Source organism: Nuphar pumila, unplaced genomic scaffold (assembly GCF_984573655.1).
Source record: "Nuphar pumila unplaced genomic scaffold, dmNupPumi1.hap1.1 HAP1_SCAFFOLD_1065, whole genome shotgun sequence".
NCBI classification, from domain to species: Eukaryota; Viridiplantae; Streptophyta; class Magnoliopsida; order Nymphaeales; family Nymphaeaceae; genus Nuphar; species Nuphar pumila.
This window is the reverse complement of record NW_028323577.1, coordinates 14019-39678: the sequence shown is the minus strand read 5'-3', so window position 1 is coordinate 39678 and position 25660 is coordinate 14019. Positions and strand designations below refer to the sequence as shown.

General features: G+C 51.3%; 3 protein-coding genes across 3 annotated transcripts; 1 reads left to right on the top strand and 2 right to left on the bottom strand.

The window, feature by feature from the left end:
- Nucleotides 1-680: 680 nt before the first annotated feature.
- LOC149809563 (protein translation factor SUI1 homolog 2-like) lies at nucleotides 681-3298 on the top strand. The gene is made up of 6 exons (XM_089994771.1): nucleotides 681-788; nucleotides 862-965; nucleotides 1124-1175; nucleotides 1288-1334; nucleotides 2382-2435; nucleotides 2902-3298. Exons 1-6 carry the CDS (start codon nucleotides 737-739, stop codon nucleotides 2944-2946), a joined length of 354 nt encoding a protein of 117 aa, XP_089850897.1. The 5' UTR covers nucleotides 681-736; the 3' UTR covers nucleotides 2947-3298.
- Nucleotides 3299-17198: 13900 nt separating this feature from the next.
- Nucleotides 17199-22048, bottom strand: LOC149809562 (uncharacterized). The gene is made up of 5 exons (XM_089994774.1): nucleotides 21818-22048; nucleotides 21021-21206; nucleotides 18146-18439; nucleotides 17457-17866; nucleotides 17199-17358 (listed from the first exon to the last, which is right to left on the bottom strand). Exons 1-5 carry the CDS (start codon nucleotides 22046-22048, stop codon nucleotides 17199-17201), a joined length of 1281 nt encoding a protein of 426 aa, XP_089850900.1.
- Nucleotides 21072-25392, bottom strand: LOC149809561 (uncharacterized). The gene is made up of 7 exons (XM_089994775.1): nucleotides 25263-25392; nucleotides 25048-25146; nucleotides 24728-24910; nucleotides 23613-23969; nucleotides 22693-23143; nucleotides 21989-22102; nucleotides 21072-21206 (listed from the first exon to the last, which is right to left on the bottom strand). The coding sequence occupies exons 1-6, from the start codon at nucleotides 25389-25391 to the stop codon at nucleotides 22083-22085; spliced, it is 1239 nt and encodes a 412-aa protein (XP_089850901.1). The 5' UTR covers nucleotide 25392; the 3' UTR covers nucleotides 21072-21206; nucleotides 21989-22082.
- Between the last annotated feature and the right edge of the window lie 268 nt (nucleotides 25393-25660).

Below are 25660 nucleotides of genomic sequence, written 5' to 3'. Positions count from 1 at the left end.
TCGTGCCTGGTACTTGTAAGGTGTGGGAGGTGGAATTGACATAATGCCTCGCCTGGCGCCAAACCTGTGCCGGCACTGGACGTGCCTGGGAGGTCTTCCCTAACGATCATGTGTGGTGGCTGTGACGTGCTAAGCGAATACCGGCGACCACGTAGGCAGATAATGGTCTGGCGCCTACCTAGGGGAGCAACATCGACACACCAGCAGCTATTTTTTCGACGGCGTACGGTGTACTGCGTACTGCGCAGTTGACCAGCGCACGGTTTCGGGTCGTCACGGAGATGCGTCGCCCTCAGATTCAACGAAGCAATGCGATTTTGTCAATGATTTAAATGCGAACCGAATGTTTGATTGACTGCTTTTCCACAGCGTTTCTGATTTGCGTCGACGCTCAGGGCTGGCCAGCACATGCATGGAACTCTGCGTTCGAAGGCCTGCAACAGGCTAGAATTGCCAAGGTAAGTTTCTTTCATGTGGCAGACTGTGGGCTAGCTTGGCTACGTTATTTGCTGCAGTCGTAGAACGTCACCCAAACTCGGCACTTGGATGACGTCATGCACATGGGGACGAGCTATCCCAGGCTCGAATGCAGCATCGCCAGAGCGAGAGCGCACAAGAGGGGCACATATAAGCAAAGCGAACTCACATGTGAGGTCACTTTGCCCCGTTGCCCACTGGTATTGAACGTTGTTCCCGTTCTCATCTTTTGTTCCGTAAAGAATTCACCACGTCTTCCATGACCGCCCTTGAGCTACCGTCCATCCCAGATAACCTCAGTGCTGGGTTCGGTAAGTCTCGCCATGCTGTCGACACAGATTGAAGACAAATGAAAACATTTTGCTGAACGTTCTTTTCTTACAGATCCCTTTGCCGATGACGTTGACGATCAGTCTGCGGCAGTCAAGGAGTACGTGCATATTCGCATTCAACAACGTAATGGAAGGAAGTCCTTGACGACGGTGCAGGTGCGAAGTTGTTTTTCTTGTTCGTTTTCATGTTGTTATGAATGCAATCGCTGCTTTTCGACGCACCCAGCTGAACGTGTGATGAAGTTGCCACTTCTGCTATGTGGTTGCACCGATTTCTCCGACACGGCGGGTTGACCTCATCCTATGGCTTGCAGGGCATTAAGAAAGATTTTGATTACAAGAGGATTCTGAAGGCTCTTAAGAAAGGTACGATGCGTTTGCCAAAGTGACTAGTTGCCTTTGCACGCACCGCAGTGGTTGGCTGTTCCAGTTGACATTAGTTTGGCTCAAGCACTGACATTCCTCTACATGGCTGCAGAATACTGCTGCAACGGGACTGTTGTCGAGGATGAGGACCTTGGTCAGGTATGTTGCAGCCTGGCAATGTGTTCCGGCAAGACGTTTCGCCTACTCAGACGCCATATTCGCATGTACCCGTCTTCTAGGTTTCTGCGACCTAGCGTCTCCCCGCTTCGTAGGTTCATGTTCAGGTGTAAAATAGTTTTTTGTCGTCGGTTTTCCACTCTTTGGTGCTTGTTGTAGTCTTGGGAAACGGGTATTTTGAACAAGGAACCGACGAACCGTATCCTGAACCGCTGTGCTGCTGGAACAGTATTGTGTTATCCAGCCTTTTTGCATTCACGGGCATGTGTTCTCTTGAGGTTGCAGGAACGTCGGGGTAATCGCTGGACTCGAAAGTTGACGCACAGTGCAATGCGCTGCTGAGGTCCTCGGCGAGGAGCGAGGACAGCTGTTGCTAATGAATAGTTCGCAACATATCATATGCAATTGCGAAGTCACCAGATACCGTCCGTGAGGGTGTTTAACTTGTGAGAAGGGGAGTAGCCAGCTTTCGCCGAGTGGCGTTGGAACTAGCACGTAGTCACCGCTCGGCAATGCCCTCGAGATGACACTGAGTGTGTGCAAATCGTATACTCTAGGGTGCCTGTGGTCAAGGTCTGTCGGTCCATGGACCTTGGTGCAGCCGTGCCATTTTCCTTTAGTTACTCGAAGGTTCAGGAATAGCCAAGCTACCTCAACATTCCGTTGGAATGTCTCAGCTACGAAACGTTTCCAAACATATTGCGGATGTTTCCGAGAGTCGTGCATGTGTGGTGCCGAACGCGTCTAGTTAGCTCAATACGAGGTAAATGAAGCATTTGCCACCGGTGGTGGTACTCGTCGATAATTGTTGCTATGAACAGCTTGGAAGTTGTGATATAGCTTGTTGACGTGGGGATATAGCTCAGTTTCAGTGCCGCTGACAATGGTGTGTTTTCGATTAGGGGTGCCTTAAGGTTGGCGGGCACAGTAGTTTGGGCCTTCACATTTCGTGTATTTTCAGTCTGAATTGAAAGGTCCGGCTGCTATGTTCCATATTGTTCCATATTCTGACACAACTGGTTTGTACAGGTGATCCAGGTGCAAGGAGACCAGAGAAAGAATGTGGCTGACTTCTTGACAAATGTACGGTCCGCATGTCCATTGAAAGCAATATTTTGTAAGGTTTTTGTGCACAATGTGACGTTGTCTGGGAATTGGTCGAGTATTTGCCACCAAGTAGAATCAACGATTCATGCAGTAGAACCTTCATGGTAGTTTTAGCCGTTTGTTGCCTAGTCGTCCAGGCACTGGGCGATGTGCTTTCATAACACGGTGAGATTGGATTGATTAGGAGCAAGCAATGGTGGCAAAGAGGGAGTGCACCTGTTTCTATGACTGATTTGTGTTCAGAGCAGGCGATGTTGGCCAAGGGTGACAGGGGTGCTGCTGTGACTTGTCTTGTTCGTGAGAGCCTTTTCTACAGCATAGCTGCGGCCTGAGTTGATTAGCGAGGCGATACTTGGAGTAGTCAATGTCTATGTGATGTGGACTGTTTCGAGATAGCACACTCGACAAGAAAGTATACAACTGAATTGTGTGTCATGTGCAGAACAAAATTGTCAAGAAGGACGCTATCAAGGTGCACGGATTTTAGATGCAGGCAATCGTACGGCATTGCCGTACGGGAAGTCTTGACAGACGTCCTGCATCTCGCTGGCAGTATTGTCGCGCATCTGAAAGCAAGGGCCTTGCGTTTAGGTTTCATTCTACAGGGCGCTCATTGCACTCAAGCAGTTGAGCTCCATCAACAGGGTGCATGACCTTCAGGCTACAGGCAGGTTGGTGTATGTGCATGCATGATTGTTCTGTGTGTTTACACACAGGGAGTGCTGTGCTGAACGGGCTTCAGACACTGCACTGACGTGCAGATGCGCGTGTAAAGTGGGAGGGGACTTCTTTTTGTCAGTGTAGCAGAGTACATATAGCTTGTGTAGTGGACACTTTGTTGTGCGATACATTGCTTTCTACCAGTGTATCGTGTGCGCGGCCATTTATTTTGTGTGAGAATGTGTTGCTGTCATACTGCGGGGTTGCATGGCACTGCCTTCAACCAATGTGCATCGGTATGTGCGACGATGTGCTGCAGTAGTGTAATACAAGTGAATCGCAGTGCACTTGCTTGTGTGTCTTGGCATTCAGACAATGTTGATAACTCAGCGACATCCGCTGATTACCAAGAACCTGCTCATTGAATGTGGCAATGCACATTCAGTACCACACCGCCTTGCTTTTCGCCTGCACAACCCTATCCACTTCAAAATTGTCTTGCAACTTTGTACCCCTCTTTGTACCCCATGCATGACCCTCGGGGCAGACGGCTCCTATTGGGCATCGTTTCCATGTTTCAGCTGCACTGAAGATGATGCCTCAGCTCCTCATTGAAGCATCTGCTTCGATGTAGTGCAGCAAAGACGGTTGTCAACGGCTGCCATGTCGCCAAAAGCTTGCTAGCCGCAACATTGGAGACATTGCATCGATCACTTGGCAGCTGTGAGAGAGCCTCTTCGAGTACCAGGCCATACCTTGTTCATTGCTCAGGTTTTCCCATATCTCAACCGGGACACAATCACAAATCTTCAGCAGGCACAAGCAGTAGACAAAGAAAGAAAGAAAAACGCCAGCTCAAGAAAGGAGGTGTTGGCAATGTTGACGGCGTTGACAGCCAGAGGTGATCTCGCGCCTGGAGGGATGCAGCCTCCCCCACAAGGAGGACACAACTAAGGAGGCTTACGAAACGCCAGATGAATGAGGTGGCCTTCAAGTTCACGACATTGAACGACAAGGCCATGCGTAAGATCCAGGGTCATGCGCACAATAGAAGCCATACCGTACTTCAATGCGGGAGCTGACAACCAAGCATGTCATGGTAAATAGTTCCAGCGGCCCCAAGCGTCACGGTATGATACTTCGGGCACAGTCCAGCCCACATCACGCAGAAACGTCTAAGGCAGCCGATGTTGCGAGCGATTTTGGAATTGTTTGGCAACAGCAAACATTAACACTTGATGATACTCCAGACAACCAGTATACCGTAACATTACCAAACATACCCGCAAATGATGTCGCGCTCTTAGAAAGCTCGCCCATCTGTTGATATCGCAAACCCAGTTACTGTTTGTAACTGGGTCGATCGCTCGGTAACCACGCCATGTCTCTGAAGCCGCGCACTGTGCTGACAGGGACGCGCCCAAGGGGCTTCGGCCCCATGCCCCAGGGGTACACCAGGGCATGGGAAGTACTGGAGCCCGACCACTTCAGGACAGGCAGCTTTCCACGTGTAACCTTCCATGACAAGTTCTAAGTTCTAAGTTCAAAGTTATTAACCAGCATAATATATATCGCTTTTTGCGACATTTTACTTTATTTTGCTTCTTGCGCAGCTACCTTTGAAAGCGTGTCACAGATGAAGCAAGTAGATGTACAAAGATGACAGCATCCTGTGGCATTAAGCTGAAATGGTAACCAATTTGATCATGTATCTATATCATATTGGACACCACCGCGTGACGATGTTATCAGTGCCACCTACACACTTTTCATGCTAGGAGGGATCACGGCTGCTTGATGCCGCATCCATTCTCACAACATCACATGTACTTCATTCCTTGAGGTTCCGACCTTAGAAACAAGCCTGATTTTGATACAAATTCAGATATTCTGGGAATCATACCCTTGACAGCTCTATGGCTGTCAAGGGTATGATTCCCAGAGTCAAATTCTGACCCTCCAAATTTCGACAACATTCCATATTCACGACTTTGATAACTAAAACGAGTGTTCTACACACGGGCAAGATTACGATTCGCAGGTTGGTAGTCTGACGATGCATCACGACGTGTGCGCAGACCAAGCAAGTGTACCAGTGAAATTTTTTATCAGAGCAGTTGGGCCTTCACACCATGTTTGCCTTTGCCTCGCCCCTGCAAAAGATAGGAAAACAGCCCCTCACCTCCATGACCTCTGACCGTCAGTTTTGTTCGTGATTGCTGCGTTGACAGGCAACAACACACCGACGGTCAGAGTTAGCACACCAGTGCACACACCAGATCTGACCTCTAGAGGTATGTAGCTCCCCCAGTCAGTACAGCCAGTTTATACTCCAGTTGATACCCCATTTTACGCAACCATTAAGTACACCAGTGGTGTATAGCGCCCCTCTCCAGGCCGTCAGCTCCTTGAATCGCAGCTTGAGCATCTCGTTGGACTGGATGTTAATGATACACAGAAATAACAACACAGGCAAAACAACAGCAACAGAGGAAAAAATCAGGCCAAGAAATGGCAAAACAGAAGCCCGTCGAAGTAAAGCCCGAGCTACCTGAACTGAGTGGCGATCCCCCAAAGCAGGATCTCATTCCCTTTCTTGACGCACGATTCTAGGCACGTACAGTCGTTGTCAAGAACACATGTCTGCTTTCCCGAAGCGGCCACATGAACCCGGTTCTGGCAGCAAGGTCTGCAGAGTCTCGCCAGAATGGGGTTTGACACCCATTTCTGTCCCCAAACATCGTGTACCCTACGACCTTACAGACTCGCCAACAGACCTGTCTTTCGAGGCCTCTTGTGTGCTCCTGTGATGTCAAATGCGGCACGAATTGTGCAACGCTATCAGGCTCACCCGCTCATGCTGCTCTGTCTCACACAACCGGCGCCAAAGGGAAACACCAAACGCGACGGCGAAAATATACCAGACATACTGTATTTTCATGCGTCTGGACCCAAAATTGTCCTGTCTGGCAAAGCGCTGACGGTCTCAGGGTCTCGCATGAACGGCACTATGATGATGCTGTCAGAAGCAGGTGTGGCTTTGACGGTCTTGGCACCTGGGGCGCTCTGATCCTCTTGATCTTGTGCCGGCATGACTTTCCTCCCAACAGACTGTGCAGCTCGTCTCAATATCCCGGAGAAGGCGACCAGCTTCGTCATGAGCTTCTGTACACCGACGACGTTGCCCACAAACGACGACAGCGTCAGCAGCCCAGAGAGCACCAGAAATCCAGCTGAGTCAGCATCCTTCTGGTCACGCTCAGTAAATAGGAACACAGTCACAGAGAGGATCAGCAGCTCACCTGTGAGGGAGATCACGTGGAGAATCCTCTTGATGCTTGGTTTCTTTGCCTGCTCCGAGAAGACGAATACTAGAGACAAGATGTAAGCCGAGCATGCTGAGAGCATGACCAGGCCAAACATCACTCTGCAGTGCTTGTCAACCGATCCGCAGATGCCCTTATCCCTAGCATAGTACAGGCTCATGCCAAGACTGATGTCGCTGAGAGCATCTACAGTGCGACTCGCTCGCTCGGCTGAGACTTATGCCATGTTCATGAAGGATGTGTCGGGACTGTTTGGCTCTAGCCCGCACCAACGCACCCACATGTTCTTGTGCCAAATCCACACCATGAGGAAGATGAAGTAGAACAGCCGAGACTGCATCGGGATGGCCTGGGTGTCGGAGACACTAGCCGTCAAGAGCATTTGCGTGGTCGCAGCCACTAGAATCACCATTAACTTTGCATAGGTTGAAGTTGGAACGTTGGCCAGAGGTAACCGGAGAGTGAGGCACGGGGATGCTGTCGAAATGACAACGTCGATGATGATGGAGGGCAAGTACCGCCATCGCCAACCCGTGAAGTGACCGAAAACGAGGAGTCCGGACGCGGGTATCATGAAGCTGGTCCATAACACCATGAAGATGGCTAGTCCTGGCTGCCCCTCCGCTCAGCGAGAAGTGCAGGGGCGGTTCCCAGAACTGGGCATAGGGCTCTCACTACCCAGTTCGTATGTAGGATTTCTGCGGGGAAACGTTCCGGGCAGGCCTCATTGGAGTGCGCTTGGCAGCCGTCGTTGGGCTCGGTGACTGCTGCTTGCAGTGCTTCATGCTCATACGCGTCTCGTACCATCACCAGGCGCCTGTCGCCGGGAGGCGCAGGGTTGTCTGTGCTTGGCATTGGCTCAACAACCTGCAGTTTGAGAGGAAAATTTGGTATCGGGCTTCCGTGTTATCTGATCTCAGGCTTACACACAGAATCGATCCCGCTAGAGATCATTGTCACCTCGATACCGATCTTAGGATGGACGTTCCATTTGCGCTTGCGGGGGCCGCAAGAACAGCTTCCATGGTGCCCACCGTGCTCTTGACGGTGGTTGAAGTATACCCAACTTTCGCGAGGATGTTCGTATCCTTACAACCTTGCCTTTGAGCCTGGAGTATAAGAATAATATCGAAATATTGGGCTTTCATTAAATTGCAAGGCTCGAGTGAATGGACGTGTATGTCAACAGTTCAAAGCTTCAGCCATGATGGAGCCATGAAGCCAAAGCTGCAAGCAAGGAAGGCTACCATCCACACGTAGCAAGGAGTACTACCAGCATGACGCACAACAACATCAATGTTATGTTTCCCCAGATGTACCTGTAATATTGTTCTACGACCTTGCATACCTCGAGCTCTCCAGGGGTGTGCCTCGCCTCCTTTGTGTAATCTTGAAGCAAATCCGGATTCTCCTGTCTACAGCATCCGCATCATTCAATTTAGATAAGTCGTTCAATTCAGTTGAGTTGCGTCTGGTCAGATATCATTCGTTATGACACGACATGATGCACACATGTGAGCTGTACAGGTTGGCATCACGCCGTTACATTGGCACAGTTCTTGGCGCCGCGATGTCCACACGCAGTAGGTGTTGAGGCAAGGACATGGACGAGTATTGGTGTGAATCTGGAAGGAACCATGATCATGTCGCTACAGTGAACTGCTCGGAGAAATGCCTTGGCGGTCGCGATACCTGTCGCGAACTGGCGCAGGTGCCGTCTGTGTTTGCAGAGCGGGTAAACGTACCAGGATCGGCCGAGACGGTTTTCCAAGTCTGTCGACTCAGGGCCTCTGCCAATTCGAAATATTTCAATATCTCTGATGTAAAGTTCTAGCAAGAATTGTGGACGTGGAACGAAATTTGTGCCATCACCGGAGGATCCCCAAAGAGGAATGAACCCCAGGTGCTTCGGCCACAGGCTGAAGGCAGTTAGGTTTGAGGAACACCCGGCAAGTATCACTTACCAAAAGGACAGAACTACATGTCAATATGTTGCACACGAGGTGCTCAGCGGGATGAATCAGGACCAGGCAGTCAGCAAGCAAAGACAGGCACGCTGTCAAAAGTGGCCGCAACTAACAAAAGGGGGTAGGCTGGTGCTCATGTGAAACGCTTTGTGACATGCGGTAGGTCAGGGGTGCTACAAAGGTGCCTCAACGAGGCACCTTACCCCCTGACCCTCGAGTCGCTCGGATGGGAGGGTGCTCGGGTCGGGCAGCCCCAAAAGGGACCTTCGACCACCAAGTGGACATCATTTAGACATCAATTTGAGCCCCTGACATACCGACCTCAGGTGAATGGTCCCACAACAACCCATACAGTGAAGAAGACAACGAACACATGCAAGGCATGCAAGGTAATAGCATTTCCTGCAATACTGACTGCGAGCTTTGATGACCTTCCCTATCTTGAGATACTGCATGCTAGGTCAGGGGGTTCCCAAAGGGGGGGTAGGTCGATTTTAGCCAAACTTCGACCCCACACCCCTCTGATAAACATGGACTCCTGGTCGACCTTCCGGCCATGGGTCGAGGGTCATCTTACCCCCTGACCTACCTACCGCGTTTCACGAAGTGTTTCATATGTGTATATTTGCGTACAAGTGATGTATGCTATCGACCACTTGCATGCTCTACCTGGGTCTCAATTCCCTCCTGCAGTGGGTAGTATCCTCCTGCGGTATGTATGCACCTTCGGACCAGTGGACCGGGGTGAGTGGTGGGTGGTGGGCGACTGTTATCACGAGAGTGCCCGCTACAGACACGTCAATGTCCATGGCCATGTGAATGCGGTAGTGCTGCAAAGAGATACATTATCATCAACGGACAGCCGATCTGCTTACAAGACATCTGGATCTGCTATAGCTACAGCTCCACGCGACATGTATGCGCCACTGCAACGCAGTGCATCGCCAGACCCTCTGATTTTTGGGTCCAGACACCGGAGTATTCATGAATTTTCGAGTCTGACGCGGGGCTCGAAACCCATTGTGGCGAAGCAGAGAAACAGAGAAGCAATGCAGCACCATGCAAGAGACCGAAGCCCTTTCAGCGTGAGGCCCATGCTACTGAAGTACCAGCAGGCGATGAGCTCCCCATCTTCGAAAGCAATCCAGTACCACATTGCGGCGCTTCTACACGAGTTAGTTCACAAACTGCAGGTGGGGTATTTGCCATTTGGGTTTAGAAGACCAAAGTATGCCTGTCTTTGTCAGGCTGGGATATAGTGACAAATAACCCACCTTGACGCTGGGTCTGGTATCACAGCGGCGCATACCTTTTCAGGTATGTGTACTGTGTCGAGTACATGACGTCGTCTATGACCATGTTTGTGGGGGGGATTGTGGGGCGCTAGCACATCCACGGTTTGCCCCATTTTTGAACACCATGCACTGCAAGGGAGCTGCTGCGCCTCAAGGTGCTGGGTGATGTGGTCGAGCTTGGCACTCTGTGGGACCAGTGTTTCGCTAGACTCTGGGGTCCAGATGCTGGGACATGCACGAATTTTCTGCACAGAACATGGGGATTGAAACCCATGCTGGCGAGGCATAGTGCGGGAACTCTTCTGGAGGGACCGTGGCCCGCGCTAGCACAGCAATGCAGGAAGTTCCGATGGCGAAGCCACTTCCGGGGACGCTCCATGCAGATTACGCACAGCTCCCGCCATTGCGTCTATGCAACGTCTGCCCCTTCCTCTGTGGTGCGAGCAGCCTGGAGCGCAACCCTATCCAAAACACAAAAACAAGTACGCCAGCCCAAAAAGGCGGCGTTGACAAACCAGCGGGCGAGACAGCCAGAGCTGATCTCGCGCCAAAATGGAGGGATGCAGCATCCCCCACAAGAGGACGCAACAACGGAGGCGTATGGAACCGCCAGAATAATGAGTGCAATCCTATCCTATCTCGAGATGATGAAAATGTTGAATGTGCTGTTGATGAAGGTGCGGTGTGAGGGCAGCACGGGAAGTTTCGTGTCGGTTAGGGGGCAGCTGCCGGCGCTGTTCCTGTTGGTCAAAAGGCGCGGGGTGAAGGCAGCGCGGGAAGTTCGTGTCGGTCAAGGTGCGGGTGAAGGCAGCGCAGGAGGCCTAGGCTGCTGCCGGTCAAGGCCCATTTGGTGGACCTCATCACATGATGTTGCTGGGAAATGCCGTTGCTGAGTAGTGCTAAGTAGCCATTGCAATATGTGCAATATGTGCAATACAATGAGGACTATAGTTGCTGCTGTTGCCAATGAAGAAGCATTTACCCAATGGAGTTGCATCTGCCTGATGATGATGAAATCAATCGGACCAAACAGTACAGATACACTTCAGACACACATGCCAGTTCCGTTAATATAATCAATGCAACCATACAAAATAAGAAGAAGATAGGAATATCGCTAAATGAAAGCCAGTACGAGATAGATCGTAATTCTACACTAAATGCTAGCAACCTTACTGAGCTGGTTCACTGAATAATGCTCACTGAATAATAGTGGGCTTACTATTAGTGGTATGGTTGCAAATTGCCCAAAATGCAGTAAACTGAACCATAAAAGCTACATGGATGGATCCCGTCGACAAGGGGGAGCAGGATTTTGAGCTGTCACGCATGCACACGATCAATTCTGATGCAAAGTTCCTGCATTAACATCCGTATTGTGTACATATCACGATAGAGTACCTGCTTACACCACCTATCTAGATCTAGATATAATGCACACATGTGGGCACTAGCACTTCCAAGCGTAAATGTGTACACATCACGATATGAGCACCAGCTTACACCACCTATCTAGCTGTAGAGATAATGCACACATGTGGGCACTAGCACTCCCAAGCGCGCTTTGGGAGAGCTACAAGCAACTTTTTTGTGCAACTGACCACTCACTCAGTATGCCGTAACATAACCAACAGATGGGTTAGCTTCAAAGAGCGTGACATCATTCGTGGGTACTTTTCCTATACATACAGCCAGAAACTCATGACATTCTATCAATGTAAACTTGCCGGCGAGTCCTTAAAGCGTGACCGTCACCGCCTAGTTGTTCTTATTGTTACCATACTTGCCGCGACGCGGTGCGCCGCACCGACGCGTTAGCGTCGGTGCGTTGAAAACGACGCGTCGCCGAAGGCGACGACGCGTGCAAATTTTTCGCTAGGGGGGTGTGGGGACACAGCCCCCACTGCGCCGAAGGCGCGCGTCCGATTTACAAGCTAAGAATTCCGCGTTCTGGACAGTACTTACAAACGGCTAGAAAATTGTTGCTCTGATCCTTGTCTTGAATATCAAAATAATCCCAAACCGGGTCTTTTGGAACTTAAAAGGAATCGGTGCGACTGCGCTTATTGCTAGTACTGGCGTCTGAAGTATTTGAGCCCTGCCGCCCGCTGTCTCGCGAGGGAAACATTTTGTACATCAATAATCCCTAGTAAGGACATTCCAATGGTATTGTATGTGCCGTAAGGATCTCAGGGATGCCCGTAGAGCGAGGAGAGGGGTCAGGGTGCATTCAGATCAATTAATACCTCGAAAAAAAGTTTATTTTTAATTCCGAGTTTTTTTAATACCCATAAACCTATTTAAAAGGTTTAAATACCGACGCGACGCGATGCACCGACGCGTAAGCGCCGGTGCGTTGATTCCGACACGGCAAAAGTGGCGACGCGGCGCGTCGCGGCAAGTGTGATTGTTACGGTATGTTGATCCATCGCTCGGTAACCACGCCATGTCTCCAACTGCATGCACTGCGCTGACAGGAACGTGCCCAAGGGGCTCCAGCATCATGCCCCAAGGGATATACCAGGGTATGGGTCAGGCTGGTCCAGGTACGCTAGCCTCAGGTGATGGCAATGACATATGCTATGTAGCACTGATTCCCAAGTAGTTCGTGGAGTTACCAATGTCCATGTGGATGCGGTAGAGTTGTGAAAAGAACATCAGTATCATCAAGGGTACTACTAGAGCCCTACTACTTCAGGACAGGCTGCTTTCCATGTGCTTAAATTCCCATGACCATGTTTTATAAACCAAGACAGCATATATACGACATATCTGAGCTCAAACGGGCACTGTGACTTTTTCGACATGCGCAACATATGTCTCTTGCCCATTTTGAGCTTGTTTACGTTTGTAGTTATGTATAAACAACACTCACAAATGTTTCTGGCAGTCCACAAAAGGATTGACAGGACTTTGCTGAAGCGTTAGTGCTGTGTTGGGCTGTCCCCAGCAAGTCATGCTAAGGCTTGTTAGTGCAATGTTCAGAGCAATGCTCTGACGGCTTGTAGAGAAGGGCTGCGGTCCTGAACGATATTTACAAGCCGCGAACCGGCTCGCCGTCGGTTTTGGCGAGAGTCGGTAAGCGTACCAGGACCGGACAGCCTGTTCCCCAAGTCGACTCAGGTTCTCTACCAAATCGAATACTTCAACATCTCTGATGTGAAGGTCCAGCATGGAGTGTCAACGTAAACTAAAAAGAATCATGCCGTATCCTGAGACGAAAGGCGCCTCAGCCAACGGAACCCTCGTTTTGGTCTTTACAATTCGTTGTGAAGGGCTATGGAGTCTATCAGTTTTTTTATGGCCGAATCACCGGCTAATAGCCGATGAAAATTAATGAGGCTCAAATTTATCGGCTATAGAAAAATGGTTTTGGGCCTGGATCGCTTAGCTAGCCGATAGATAATTAATCCAACACCGCAGGTGTCGGCAAGCTAGACGATGAAACGTTAATCTACCAGCAAAAAATATCGGCTGGTGCGGTATGTCATTCGCTTGGGCCCAGGGCTTGTTCCTTAGACGCTACCCTCTTGCCATGGTACAATGGGTCGCACAGCCAAACCCAAGCCGCCTACGAACTACACATACCGAGATCTCTTCAATCCATCGCAAATCCGTCAAACAGTGATCAGCACTCCCTGCGTCGGTCGGCCTAAGCGTAAGCCTGAGGAGGCGGACGACACCCAGGGTGCTGATACATCTTACGAGCTGAGTCCACTGAAGTCCCTGGCATTACCAGGTTCTGGCGGGCGCTGACATCAAGTCCAAGCTTTGTGTCTCGCATCAGTGAGTTCATGAAGCTCGGCAAAGTCTCCATTGTCATGCTTGGCGGCAGTGTTGAGGATGAACGGACGTTCTCTGCCATGAACTTTGTCAACTAAAAGCTTAGGAACAGGCTAGATGATCACCTTGAGCTTTGTGTGCGCTTCAAGACTCAGTCCATGTTTGGCTTGCGCACTTTTCCTTTCACCAAAGCCATCAAGCCCTGGAGGGATGAGCGTCAACGCCGGGGGTAACTCGTGTGGTGCCTTGCTCAGGTTTGCAATGTCATTTAGCTTGCAAGATTGCCTATATTTGACCACGCGCGACTGTGATCGAACAACGACTTAAAAAATGACGGAAAAAAATAGCCGATAACAAATTCCCAGGTTTACCCCCACATTGTTAAGCTAACCGATACGAAAATAATGGCACGGGGACCAATTTCGTTAGGCTAAGCGATATGGGAAAAAAGTCTAGAAAAAACACTGCCTATGGACGCCTGGCTGCGATGCTGCTTGAGAACGCACCACCAACGCCGTTGGCAGAAGCGCTAGATAAGGCCGACCACATTATACCTATCAGAGCAGGGTGTTCTGTGATTAGTTGAAGCGCCCTCAGCCAACTGAGACAATTGTTACGATGGCGATGCTCGTGCAGTGAAGTCCAAGCCCCTTTTGAGTGTCGACAAAACAAGTAAAGAAAAGAAAAGAGATACGCCAGCCCAAATGAGGCGGCGTTGACGACGGGCGAGACAGCCAGAGCTGATCTCGCGCCTAATTGGAGGGACGCAGCATCCCCCACAAGAGGACGCAACTATGGGGGCTTGTGGAACGCCGGATTAATGAGGTGGCCGTCACGCTCATGACACTAAACAACAAGACAATGCGTGAGATTCAGGGTCATGCGCACAACAGAGGCGACGACAGAGTTCAGCGCAGGAGCCGAAACACCCAGGGCAGTCAGACAAGCAAGCATATCACAATAAACAGTACCAGCAACTCCAAGCGTGACAGTGTGATAATGCACAGTCCAGCCCACATCACGCAACATAGTCGCGAGCAGCCGATGTTGCGAGCGCTTTTGGAGTTGCTTGGCAGCAGCAAAGCCCTCCCGGACATAGCCGAGTTCAACGATGTGCACAATTTTAGCACCCTCATGCATGTGCCACGCAGGATCCTCCCAATCGGCGGAGGTGCAGCGGCAGCAACGAGCGCGTGGCCGCCGTTCGAGGACAGCAATGTCGGGCCGGAAGCGAACAGTATCGATATCCAAGCGGGCGAGGAATGCCGGTAGGGATTCGTTCGAACAGCCGAATTTGGCGTGGAGGAGTTCACACACAAGGGAATCAATGGGCGTGGGGGCAGAGCCTGCCGTAGACATGACGATAGCCCTAGACATTCGAGCTCGCAAGACTGCGAGAAGATGGGCTGGCAGGCGTTTGGGAACGTACGCACCATGCGTAAGCACGTCGTCACTTAGATCATTGTTGTCGGCGGCAGGGAGTACAACGTCCGCAAGGACGAAGTGCCTGCCCATACGGCCTTTGAGGATGGCCGCCAACAAAGTGCGCACAGCAGGGTCGTGGCGATGGAGTACTCTACGTTCATGCGGGGCTCGTCACAGCGCCCGCAAACGATGTGAGAGGTCCAAGCCCCTTTGAGTGTCAACAAAACAAGTACCACATCGCCGCTAACTACTCAATCACGCTAATATTCAAACTTTGTCCGAAAATTATTCAAACGGCCATTCTTTTGCGATTTCGTTTGAATATTTAGCAGCAGTACTGTACGTAAATGACGCAATACACAACAGTTTCTGAATTTTGACAATAGCATACATGTCTGGGCTTCAGTACTTTGAGGGCTGTTTTGGACTTCATTGTCGGTCTGGACTCTACCTTGTGGGCTCTATCTTGTCGGGTCTGCACTCTATCTTGTATGAATCAAGATTGAGAACCTATCGAGCTACTGCATGTCCACCGCGACAGATTACATCATGTATGCAACTTGCCCACAATGCTGTATGAAGCATTCCGCCTAAGATTTCGATGAGAACATGTGAATGCCCTACATGGATTATCAGCGTTGTCGGCGATGTCAACGTTGAAAGCATACTTTCTGCGAAGATATGTGTGCTTCGCAGGAATGGCAACCAGACAACTTTGTCGTGATGTCACTCATGAATGAAAAAAGGACGCTCTTCAATAGCAACACACTAGACGGACACATCGAGCAGCAAATCATCAAAATCTTATAAAAACACCTGAGCCCACACAGATTGAGCCAAGAACGATGACAGCCGTCCCGGACCCCAATCAGCGTCTTCCAGAGGCTCAAACAGTCACTCATGGCGAGCGCCTCTGGCATGGCTTGAACCAGCCGAACCTCTCATAACACCCTCTTCTTCGCAGCTTAAACGCCACGCAGGCACCGTCGAGCCATCAAAGGGCGGCCACCGCATGTTCCGGGGGAGTGACAAGGCCCTCATCAGACGAAGGCGGCACTAAGGCATCAATCGCCGCGGCGGGAGCCGCCCCCACATGCCCTCCCTGGGCCCCGAGGCCTCCCGCCTCGATCGCATTCACCGCCGCCGCAGCCGCCCCCCCCTCGGGGTCCGCCGGCTTTGCCAGATCCGCCAAGTCCGCGCTCAGGTCACCGGCTACAGTTGCCCCGCCGTCCCCCGCCTCCTTCGGCATGCCCGCGCCAGCAGCGTCCTCGTCATCCTCCATCGCGTGCTCGTCCCCCTCGTCCACCCGGTTTGGAATCATCAGCCGATCCATCGAGGCAGCGGCGTTGTTCGCCTCCGCCGCCGCCGCCAAGCTCTTCTCGTCCGACTCGCTGTAGCTGCCTTCCTCGTCATCGTCCTCCTCCACCCCGAGCGTGGTGAGCCGAGTCGGCTCGTCCTCCTCCTCGGAGCCCACCGAAGGCGTCATCGAGGCTGGGCTCGAGATCACTCCGCACACGGTCGAGAGGTTCATCTCCTTGAGCTCCGCAGCTTTGTTACGGTACATGGGAATGCCGGACCACATCATGTCCACGTACGGGACCGGGATGGTCGCATCTGGGAGGTCTATAATGTCCACGAGGTGCTTGGTCCAGTTTGTTACCTTTACTGTGCCTCCCGCGCCGGCTGCTTGTCCAATCGTAAAGGTCCTGTAAACACGGGGGTGCCCGATTAGTGAAATGGTGGCACATAATCCCAAGTATAACGATTCAGGTGGTGTTCTTGCTGGCGTTCAAGTTTCGGTATCGCTTTGCTCATGATCGCAATGGTATCTCATATCTCATAGATAGCAGAGATTCCCAAGTAGCACTTGGAGTTGCCAAGGCATCTGCGGGGTCCTCTTCCGCCAGCATGGATTGTACGTGGTGCAGGAATGAAGTGGATATCGTGAAGTGCAGCAAAGGCGTTATAGTCTTTGACCCGTCTATCTCGATATATCGTCTTGACTCAAGCCAATGATGTGCTTCAACGCCCTGCAGGCAGCCCAGCTCACGGCAAAGTGCGACAATACAATGTTCATGTGGATGCACGTGGGAGTCTAATGAGTAGTAAAATGGACCCATGAATGACTCCCAAGGGGCACTTGGAGGTGCCAATGTCCATGTGCATGCAGTAGTGATGCGAAAAGAGACACCTTCATGACATCAAACAGGTGACGACATGAGCTTTCAGCGCAGGCCGAAAACCACCAAGTATACACATCAGGAGCAGACAGCTCTTTGAATTTCAGCGGTCGGGGAGAGCAAGCCTGCTTTGATCGCACTGCAGCTTGCACGAGCCAAAACTCGAAACTAGAATCTTGACAACATCATCAACATAACCAGTCATCACTGCACTCCGCATGAAAGACAAGACCATAGTTTGTGTGTTTGCCCTCGTAGGTACCCTGCCAACACATAAAATCATTAAATATTTGGAACAGTTGATGGCATTACTCATGTGAAACTCTCTCGCCGAAACAAAACGCCTTGAAGAGATGCTCACCTGCTCTTGGGAATTCCGGCGGCTGCGTAAGCGCGAACATCCGTTCCAGTGTTGCCGTAGGCAGCGTAGATCTGGAACCCCTTCCGCTTCAGCATCTGCATGTAGTCCACCTTGAAATTGCCGACGCTCAGATAGATCGGCAGGGTGGGCACGTGGGTCCGCGTCAGATGGATCGGTCCAGGGGGGTAGTTGTGATTGATCAGCCACTGCATCGTGAGATTGTAAAAGGAACCTTGGCGACCCGATAAATAGACCACTTGATAGCCTTTGGCAGCCCAGAGTCGAGCGAGTGTGCGTGAATGGTGGCGCTGCTTGAGGTCGTACTTCCGCGCGAGGAGCTTGTCGCTGATATCTATGGAGCCTCCGAACGCGTTGAGCGCGAATTGCGCAACCACTTGCTCGTCCCCTACCTGCGAAGACGTAAGAGGACATAAATCGGGAGCCATGCCAGTCCACACAACTGAGCACTACGCCTACGAGGCGACTGCATTGCATCTTCACTCATAGGGCTCTAAAAAAGTGTCATTCGCCGGCCGCTTGCTGGATCAGCACAACGAGCTAATGGAAATCAGTGTACATGGCACTAGATATGGTTCGCAAGTAGTTTCTGCCCCAAGTAATCATGCATTTATTGAGGAATGAAGACAAAGAAGCAAACTGCCCGGCAAAGCACTGGGAGAGAGGCTGACCGTCAGCGTGCCGTCCATGTCCATCACAACACATTGAGTGCCTGGCTGCAGAATGTAAAGGCTGCCCTTGGCAAAGGTATTGTCCTGGGGAAGAAGAGCAGAGATGTTGTAATGGCCGGGTGTGGTGGCAATCTCGAAGGGGACCTCAACAGGCGCCAGCACTCCTGCACCATCGGTCTTGTGCATGCCGAGGAAGATTCCTGGCCGATCAAGCTCCTTCGCGTCCTCTATGCCAGAGCATGTGCTCGAGCCACGCACGTACGAGTCCTGAGCGCGCCTCGCGAACAACAACACCTGCAACCAACACCGACGCTTCCTTCGTCCAACTTGTTCCCCACATCAGACCAATTTACATCCCTGATGTGACATGTATTTCTTGCCACTGCAGAAGCAAGATAGAGCTTTATACATAGAGCGGTATATATACCGTTGTCAGGAGGGGCTCGCATTTTTATCTTATTGGTAGATATACGAGTTGCATTGGATGTAGTGCTACATAGGGCTACCTCCTGCAACCAAACTCGGCATGCATCTTCAAGAATTCATGTACATTGCATTACCATGCATTTCCCCATGCACATGCTTCAGCTACTGCCCAGTAGGGTGAGAGAGCGAGGGAGCGAAGCAACCGAGTGAACTTGATACATATGGAGAAGTGTTAAAATGCAAGGGGTACGGTCGCTGCGCAACGACACTAATTCCCGAGGCCTATCTTTCCCTATTTATGGGGCATCTCTGTGCGCCCAGGCTGGTACGGGGCGGCAGGCCCTACATTCGACGTCCAGGTCGACGTTCTGCTCTTGGCAAGGACGGGAGATCATGTGGCTGTTTCTAGTGTCGTTGTTCGTTCTGTGTGGAGGACGAGATGGGTTGAGCACGTGGTTGGGATTGTCGAGTTGGGCATGAGTATGTGCGTGCGCCAAAGTCTTTGCGCTTCCGTTTTGGAGAAAGGCCAAGGACGTGAGTTTTTTCGCAATGAATTTGGCACGTTATGAATCGCCAGGATTGCTGTTGTTTGCTGGTGCACGGCTTCATCTTGTCTGATGTTGACACAGGGTGCACCCTAGCCCGAGGCAAATCCATCGTCATTGTGCTCGTACTCAAGTTCATCATATCTTCGTGTGCACAATATCTTCTTCACGTTCAAGCAAATTACATATGGACATGCTGAACCCTATCCACGTTTTCTGATGCATGTTGCCACCATGATTCGCTTACATCCAGGACGTAGTGCACAATATAACGGGGCCCCTCAACAGCGTGAAGTACCCTTCGCATGCCATGCAGCCTGATGTCGATGTCCCGGTCGTTGTCGATGAATTGCAAGACAAGGATTTGCGAAGGATTGGTTAGGCCCTAACCAATACTAACTTAGGGCGAGTGCAGTACGAACGTTGGAGGTGACGGGTATGATTCTGCTAGACATGTGTGTTAGATGCGTCTGAGGCCGTCTCCCGCGCGCCGAAATAAAGGTACATGTCTGCTCGTGTATGAAACCTTCTCTCCGTGAGCTCCCTACTAAGCAAACGGATCGACTTGTCTGACTGTGAGCCCCTACTTGCGAACAGTCCGGCACCCTCTCATACGTTCTTCCGTACGGGCTTCACCTTCCAAAGGAGGGGGGAGTTGTTACGGCTAGCCTTTCTGATAGCCGATAGCTGCGATAGGTGCGATCAGATCTGTGTGTGTTTATTGTCCGTGGCGGGGGTCTTGAATAGCCACGGATAGCTCTTGATAGTTTCAACTGCCAATGTCATTCTTGATGTGACTCACAATACTCAATGCACTAGCGAGGCGATATAACCTCCTAACAAGTGAGTTACGACAGCTTCTTGGCAGATCACAAGCTACACACCCCCAGGGTGGCAGGCGCCAGGAGCTAGAGTTCGACTCTTTAGTACCCTGACTCAACTTGATAGGACGTGCCGCAATATTTGGTGTAGGTGCGCTTTTTAGAGATGCCAGTTTGTCCGTGATGCTTGGTGCTGGAGTCATCCTCCTCGGACGTGTCTGCGCATGGCTGACGGAGCTTGCCTCATTCCATGACCCTGACTAAATTTCGATAGGAAATAGGACAGATAGGATGCTTATATAAGCACGGGCACCACATGCGAATGGAATGAGCAATGGTAAGCAATGGCTTGGCGCTTGGGAGGCGGCAGGCCAAGTCTGTAGCTGAAAAACGTTCTGAAACGTATGCATAGCCCTATGACAACGATGAAGCCTTGCGTAACATGCCGCAACAACACCCGTGCCCACTTCGACAGGGCTTGCGCGACCATATCTTTCAATAGGGGGAACATCGTTTCGCCGGGCCCTGCAACATGCAGGCCGCGGCGCCTGAAAATGCAAGAATGGATTGAGCGAAAATGGTGGTCAATGTTATATCAGCCTACCTTGTAGACCTAGGGTTTATAGAGCCGACTGCCTAGTAAACTTACTTGATGAGATAACGCATGTCATTCCCTGAGATCGCTTGTTCGCAAGTCCATAGCAGCTGCGTTTATAAGACTGAGGCGAAACCTGATTTACATCCCCAAGACACGAGCGATATACCACAGTCTGCAGCGATATCCTGATGCGTTATCTTGATATTATGGGACAGGCAGAGTCTGCATTTCCTAAAAGCGACGTCAACCCCGATCATGAAACCGTACATTGCGCGCGCACAGTGGTCAGGGTCCCGTCGTCGCCTTGTAAAAAGTTGTCAACATTAAACATGTGCGTCACAGATGCTCATGCACGCACATGGGAGCGCGGTCGGAGGCAATTTGGTCGACGCCACACTTCATTCGCAATTGTTACTGGACCGCGACGGTCGATGAACTTGCAAGATGTTTATGTGAGTTGGAAGTTCCTTGCGACAGAAGCGTACCCGGCGCTTGGAGGCGGGGCGGCCGAGGCCATAGCCAAAACGACCTGAAATATAGGGGATGGCGCTCTCCCCGGAAGACCGCATCTCAAGTCGGTACTCGAGCTCTTGAATGACTAACCCCTGCTGCTGCACGGTGTTCTCCAGCGTTGCGAACCGTTCGTTCACGAGCGCCAGAATTCCTGCCATCTGCATGAGTGGTGTCACACATGGTGGTCAAGGGGGTTGATACAGGACGCTGCATGCCATGTTGCACGCAAGTGCTCCAACTACTGCCACATTATGTACCTGTTTACAACACTACCGCATCCACATCTCTCTAGCACTACTACATGGGCTCATAAACCGACGTGTACACAACCATTGATCAGAAACGTGGAAAGATGCTTAGAGATGCACCAGAAAATTATGATTTCCTCTATCCAGTTTCCAAATATGTTACTGACAAGAAGTGAGCACAATGCAACCGAGTGAACACGTTCGGTTAACCAAACAGCTAGTTGAATGCCAGCGGTCGGGACAGGCAAGCCTTTCTTAAAACACGCGGCCGCTCGCACAAGCCAACACCTGAAGAGAGCGCCGGTACATCACGGCATACCTATACACACCATAATCATCGAGGATGTACATTCTCTCCATCTTCGTCACCTCAGATGGTGGTGACATTAGCACAGACTCCCCAGTTGCACTCGAGGTAGCAAACGTCCATGGGGGTGCGCTATCTCAAGCTACGTAGCCTTGCAAAACAATACTCGAGATGTATTTCATCTTTGGTGAGAATCCAAAGGTTTCACAAAAACCTTTGGATTCTCACCACCCCCGTTCTGGCAAAGCATGTGACCCCATGTGCCAGTCTCAGACAGTGTTTCCCCAGACCCTGCGAAACACGGATCCAGATGCCCAAAAATGCATGATGTTTTAGAACAGCAGTAGGGCGCATTGTAGCAGAGCGCCGCTTTCAGCAACCGTACCTGTAAGCGAAGCTGCTTTGTGCTGGCGTCATTGTCGTCTCCGTCTGAAAGAGCGTCCATCACCGTATTCTCGAATAAGCTGCTGTAAACATTGTCAGAGTTTTCGTCCCCCGTCTGAATGCCAACAAACTGTCAGCGCTCGGCCGTCGAGGCTGTTCCGGCATCAATCAAGGCACTGAACATCGCATATACCCCATGAGAATGCGGTGGAGCTGTCACATTACCATTCCAGTGGTGATTCAACAAAAGCTACATCTTCAACGAGCCTGAGCTTTGAGCGCAGGTAAATCTAGCAAGCAAAAGGAAGAGGATAGAGCATAGAGCCGGACTGAACACTTCAGTTTGTGAAATCCGACAGAGTAGTTATTTCCAACACACTAGTCAATGAGCCACCTTCACTATTAGCTGAGTAAGTGAAGCAGGCAGCAGCACCTCATCCGTCAACCATCACCAGCAATTCTAACGTCTAATCACTTTGACTATGCATCAGCTCCACCACCACATCCGTCCACCATCAGCAGCAATTTGACTGGATCACTTGACTATGCATCAGCTCCAGCACCACGAGGGCCAGACTGCTGACACTCGCAAGCGCTCGATCAACACGGATCACTGTGCAACAACACACGCTGCAGGACGCTGCACAGGGCGACCAAAGCACGGGGACCAGGAGCGCAGAAAAAACCGCGTTGCCAGACGCTCACCTTTCCGAGGTTCGAGGTCACAAACACTGAGTCCTCTGGGCCCCCAGCAGCCGTGTCGTCCGAGGAGGGCTCGCCAGCATCGAGGCTCGCAGACTCTTCCAAAGCGTCCGTCGAATTGGCAACGCTGCCCCGCGCTCGTGCGCGAGAACTCCGGCACCGACGGGAGCTTCGAGGGGATCCCGCTGAGGCCGAGCATGGAGCTCTCGAAGCCATTCTGTGTGGGGCTGTTGGCCTTGTCGCGCATGCGAAGAGCGGGATGGTCGGGACGGAGCGCAGCCCAGACGTTGTCGTGCGAGAGCAGCCAGTGGTTGACGTTTGAGACGTGCGAGAGGACTTTTAGGCCCTTGAGCTTTCGCGGGTCGATGGTGATCTTGTCCACGTAGAAGCGACTTCCAGTGTCACGCGTCCCCCGCAGCCACTCGTAGTGTATGCTCAGCTGGACGAGGCCCGCCTGCGCATGCGAATGCCGATGACGTATCTTTTCACAACACTACCGCATCCACACGGACATTGGCAACCCCAAGCGTTACTTGGGAATGAGTACTACCATTATCGTCACCTGGGGCGAGAACCCCCATTAATTGATATGTATAATTAATTATTATTAGTATATTATTAGTATATTATAATCAATAATATAATCAATTATATTATTGATTAGTACATGATTTATTATTATGTATATGAATGAAATTGCCGGTTATCCCACCATGCCTAAGAAGCATGCAGTTCACTCTTGGCCGCATCACCACACAATGGTGATAGTTGCATGCAACCTTTGGCTTGTCATACAATCTGATCAGCATTACAGAGAAGGACTCACCATGGCTCGAGCCAAACAGCAACCCTACACAGCAGAGTCACCGTCTCTGGACGCGTTCCATCGCTGCGCATGCGCAACAACACACGACAACACACACCTCCTTGGAGCCATTCATCAGAGTCACCGTCTCTGGATGCGTTCCCTGCTTGAGCTTGCAGACAGGGATGCTGGCGACTCCGACGTTTGTCTTTGGAAGGCCAGGCAGCCCTGAGTCCCGAACCACAACCTCGATGGTAGAATGACTGAACGCCGTGACGAACACGAACTTGGCATCCGTCCACGTGAAGTCTCGCCGCTTCATCGACGAGTTGCCGACTGAGCCAAACGACATGGAGGAGAGGTTCTCGAGCGCCGGAGGAGCAGAGGTGGTACTGAGGGTCGATGACGACATCGAGGCCTCGATGACTCTATCTTTCTCATCAGCTGCTGTGGGATCGGCCTTCATGAAGATACCCTGCAAGAGATGGTTAGGGCGCTGTGTCAAGAACTGCAACGAGATTGATATGCCCTGCTGGGGACACCGCCCTCCACATTTGTGTAGGTAAAGACGTTGCCTAGAAAGTTGTTTTAAAAGGGGGTGTGTGTGGCTTGGGCGCCTTGCAATAATCGTTGAAGACCCTTGCACAGCCATGGGCTGAGGTTGGCAACAGCAGGTTGGATTCAGGCATCTCGGGCAAATACTTCCTGCGACGTGTAGCGTGCGATAATCGGGCGTCGGTTCAGGCGTCGAGAGCTGTAGGCGTCGATGCCAGGTGTCACTTTTAAGAGTCGCTTTTAACCTATTTTGAATTGTGCTAAGAACCATGTAACATAGCTTCAAACCCCATTTACTACATGTGAATGCGATTCATAGACCTCGAACCCTACACAATCGACAATCGACACACCTAGAACGTGTTCGCAAGCGGGGGGTTGGCCACTGCACCCCAGCACATAGCGTGTCGCCAACGGCGCTCAGGCGCTGACGCTGCCCTCGGCAAGTATGCCCGTGCTGGCACGGCCGTGTTGCCTGACGCAAATCATGGTGCGCTCGAGGGCTGTTCTACTGGTTCAAGCACAGTGATGGACGTGCACATCTGCCTCGCGTGGCCACATGGAACAGAATGCTAGTCGTTCGCCGTGCAGCCGTGCAGTGGCTGTGCAAGGGGGGCTCGCATACTCGTGAGTCGTTCTAGGCGGATTCAAGGCGAGCGACACATCGCTTCGACGCACCTTGTCGTCCTCGCATTTGATCTGAACCCAGGGCTTCCTGGCGTTTATGGATGCGCTCTGCACCTCGACAACAAGGAGGCCTATGAACGCTGGTGACTTGGACGAGCGGATGTTGATGCCCATGTCCGCAAGCTGTGACAACTGCGCGACTTTCTCAGCGACGTCTTTGTTCTCAGCGATCACCTGCAGCGAAGGACTATGGTCTGGGTGCAAGGGCAGGACGGTAATGCTGATAAACGTGTTGCGCCACATGAGAGTACCAGTGACTCCGCATAACTGTTGCTTATTATTCACTTGGGAATGCATAGGAGGTAGATTACCTTCTGCACCTTTGCTTGACACTCCTCTGGCAGGGGTTGCTTTCCTGCGCTAAGCAGGACGCGGCCACTTTCTGTCGCGACCACGCGTAAATGCCCCTCCTGCACATCACAAACAAGTGTTTACGATTTTGCGCTGTCTGTACATTGCGAATGCAGCGCTCACGTTCAGCAAACCTTCCCGCGGTAGGCCGAAATGGTGAGGTGGAAGACCGCACCTCTCCATCCACACGAACAGACGCAGCAGCCGCATTGGCAATCGTATCATCTGCAGTGTGTATTGACTTCGCAGCGTCTTTTGCCGTTATCGTAGGCTTGCTCACAGGCTTGAGGATGCAATTGCCCATATTTCCTCAACCCTATTGACCACAGTCTCGATGCTTTGATTGTCAACCTGGCATAATGCTTCAACATACAAGGTATCACACAAGCATACAATATTTATACGGTTTTAGGGAATTCCTGAGGAGTCCGAATCAGCAACGGTTGCGATGTCACCTCCCATCGCATGCATCACGTAACACATGACGGGGTTTCATAATCCGAGGCCTGAGAGGAGGCCTGTGCACTGAATGGACACACAACGCAATGCGGGTATCACGCTTGGCGCTCGCCG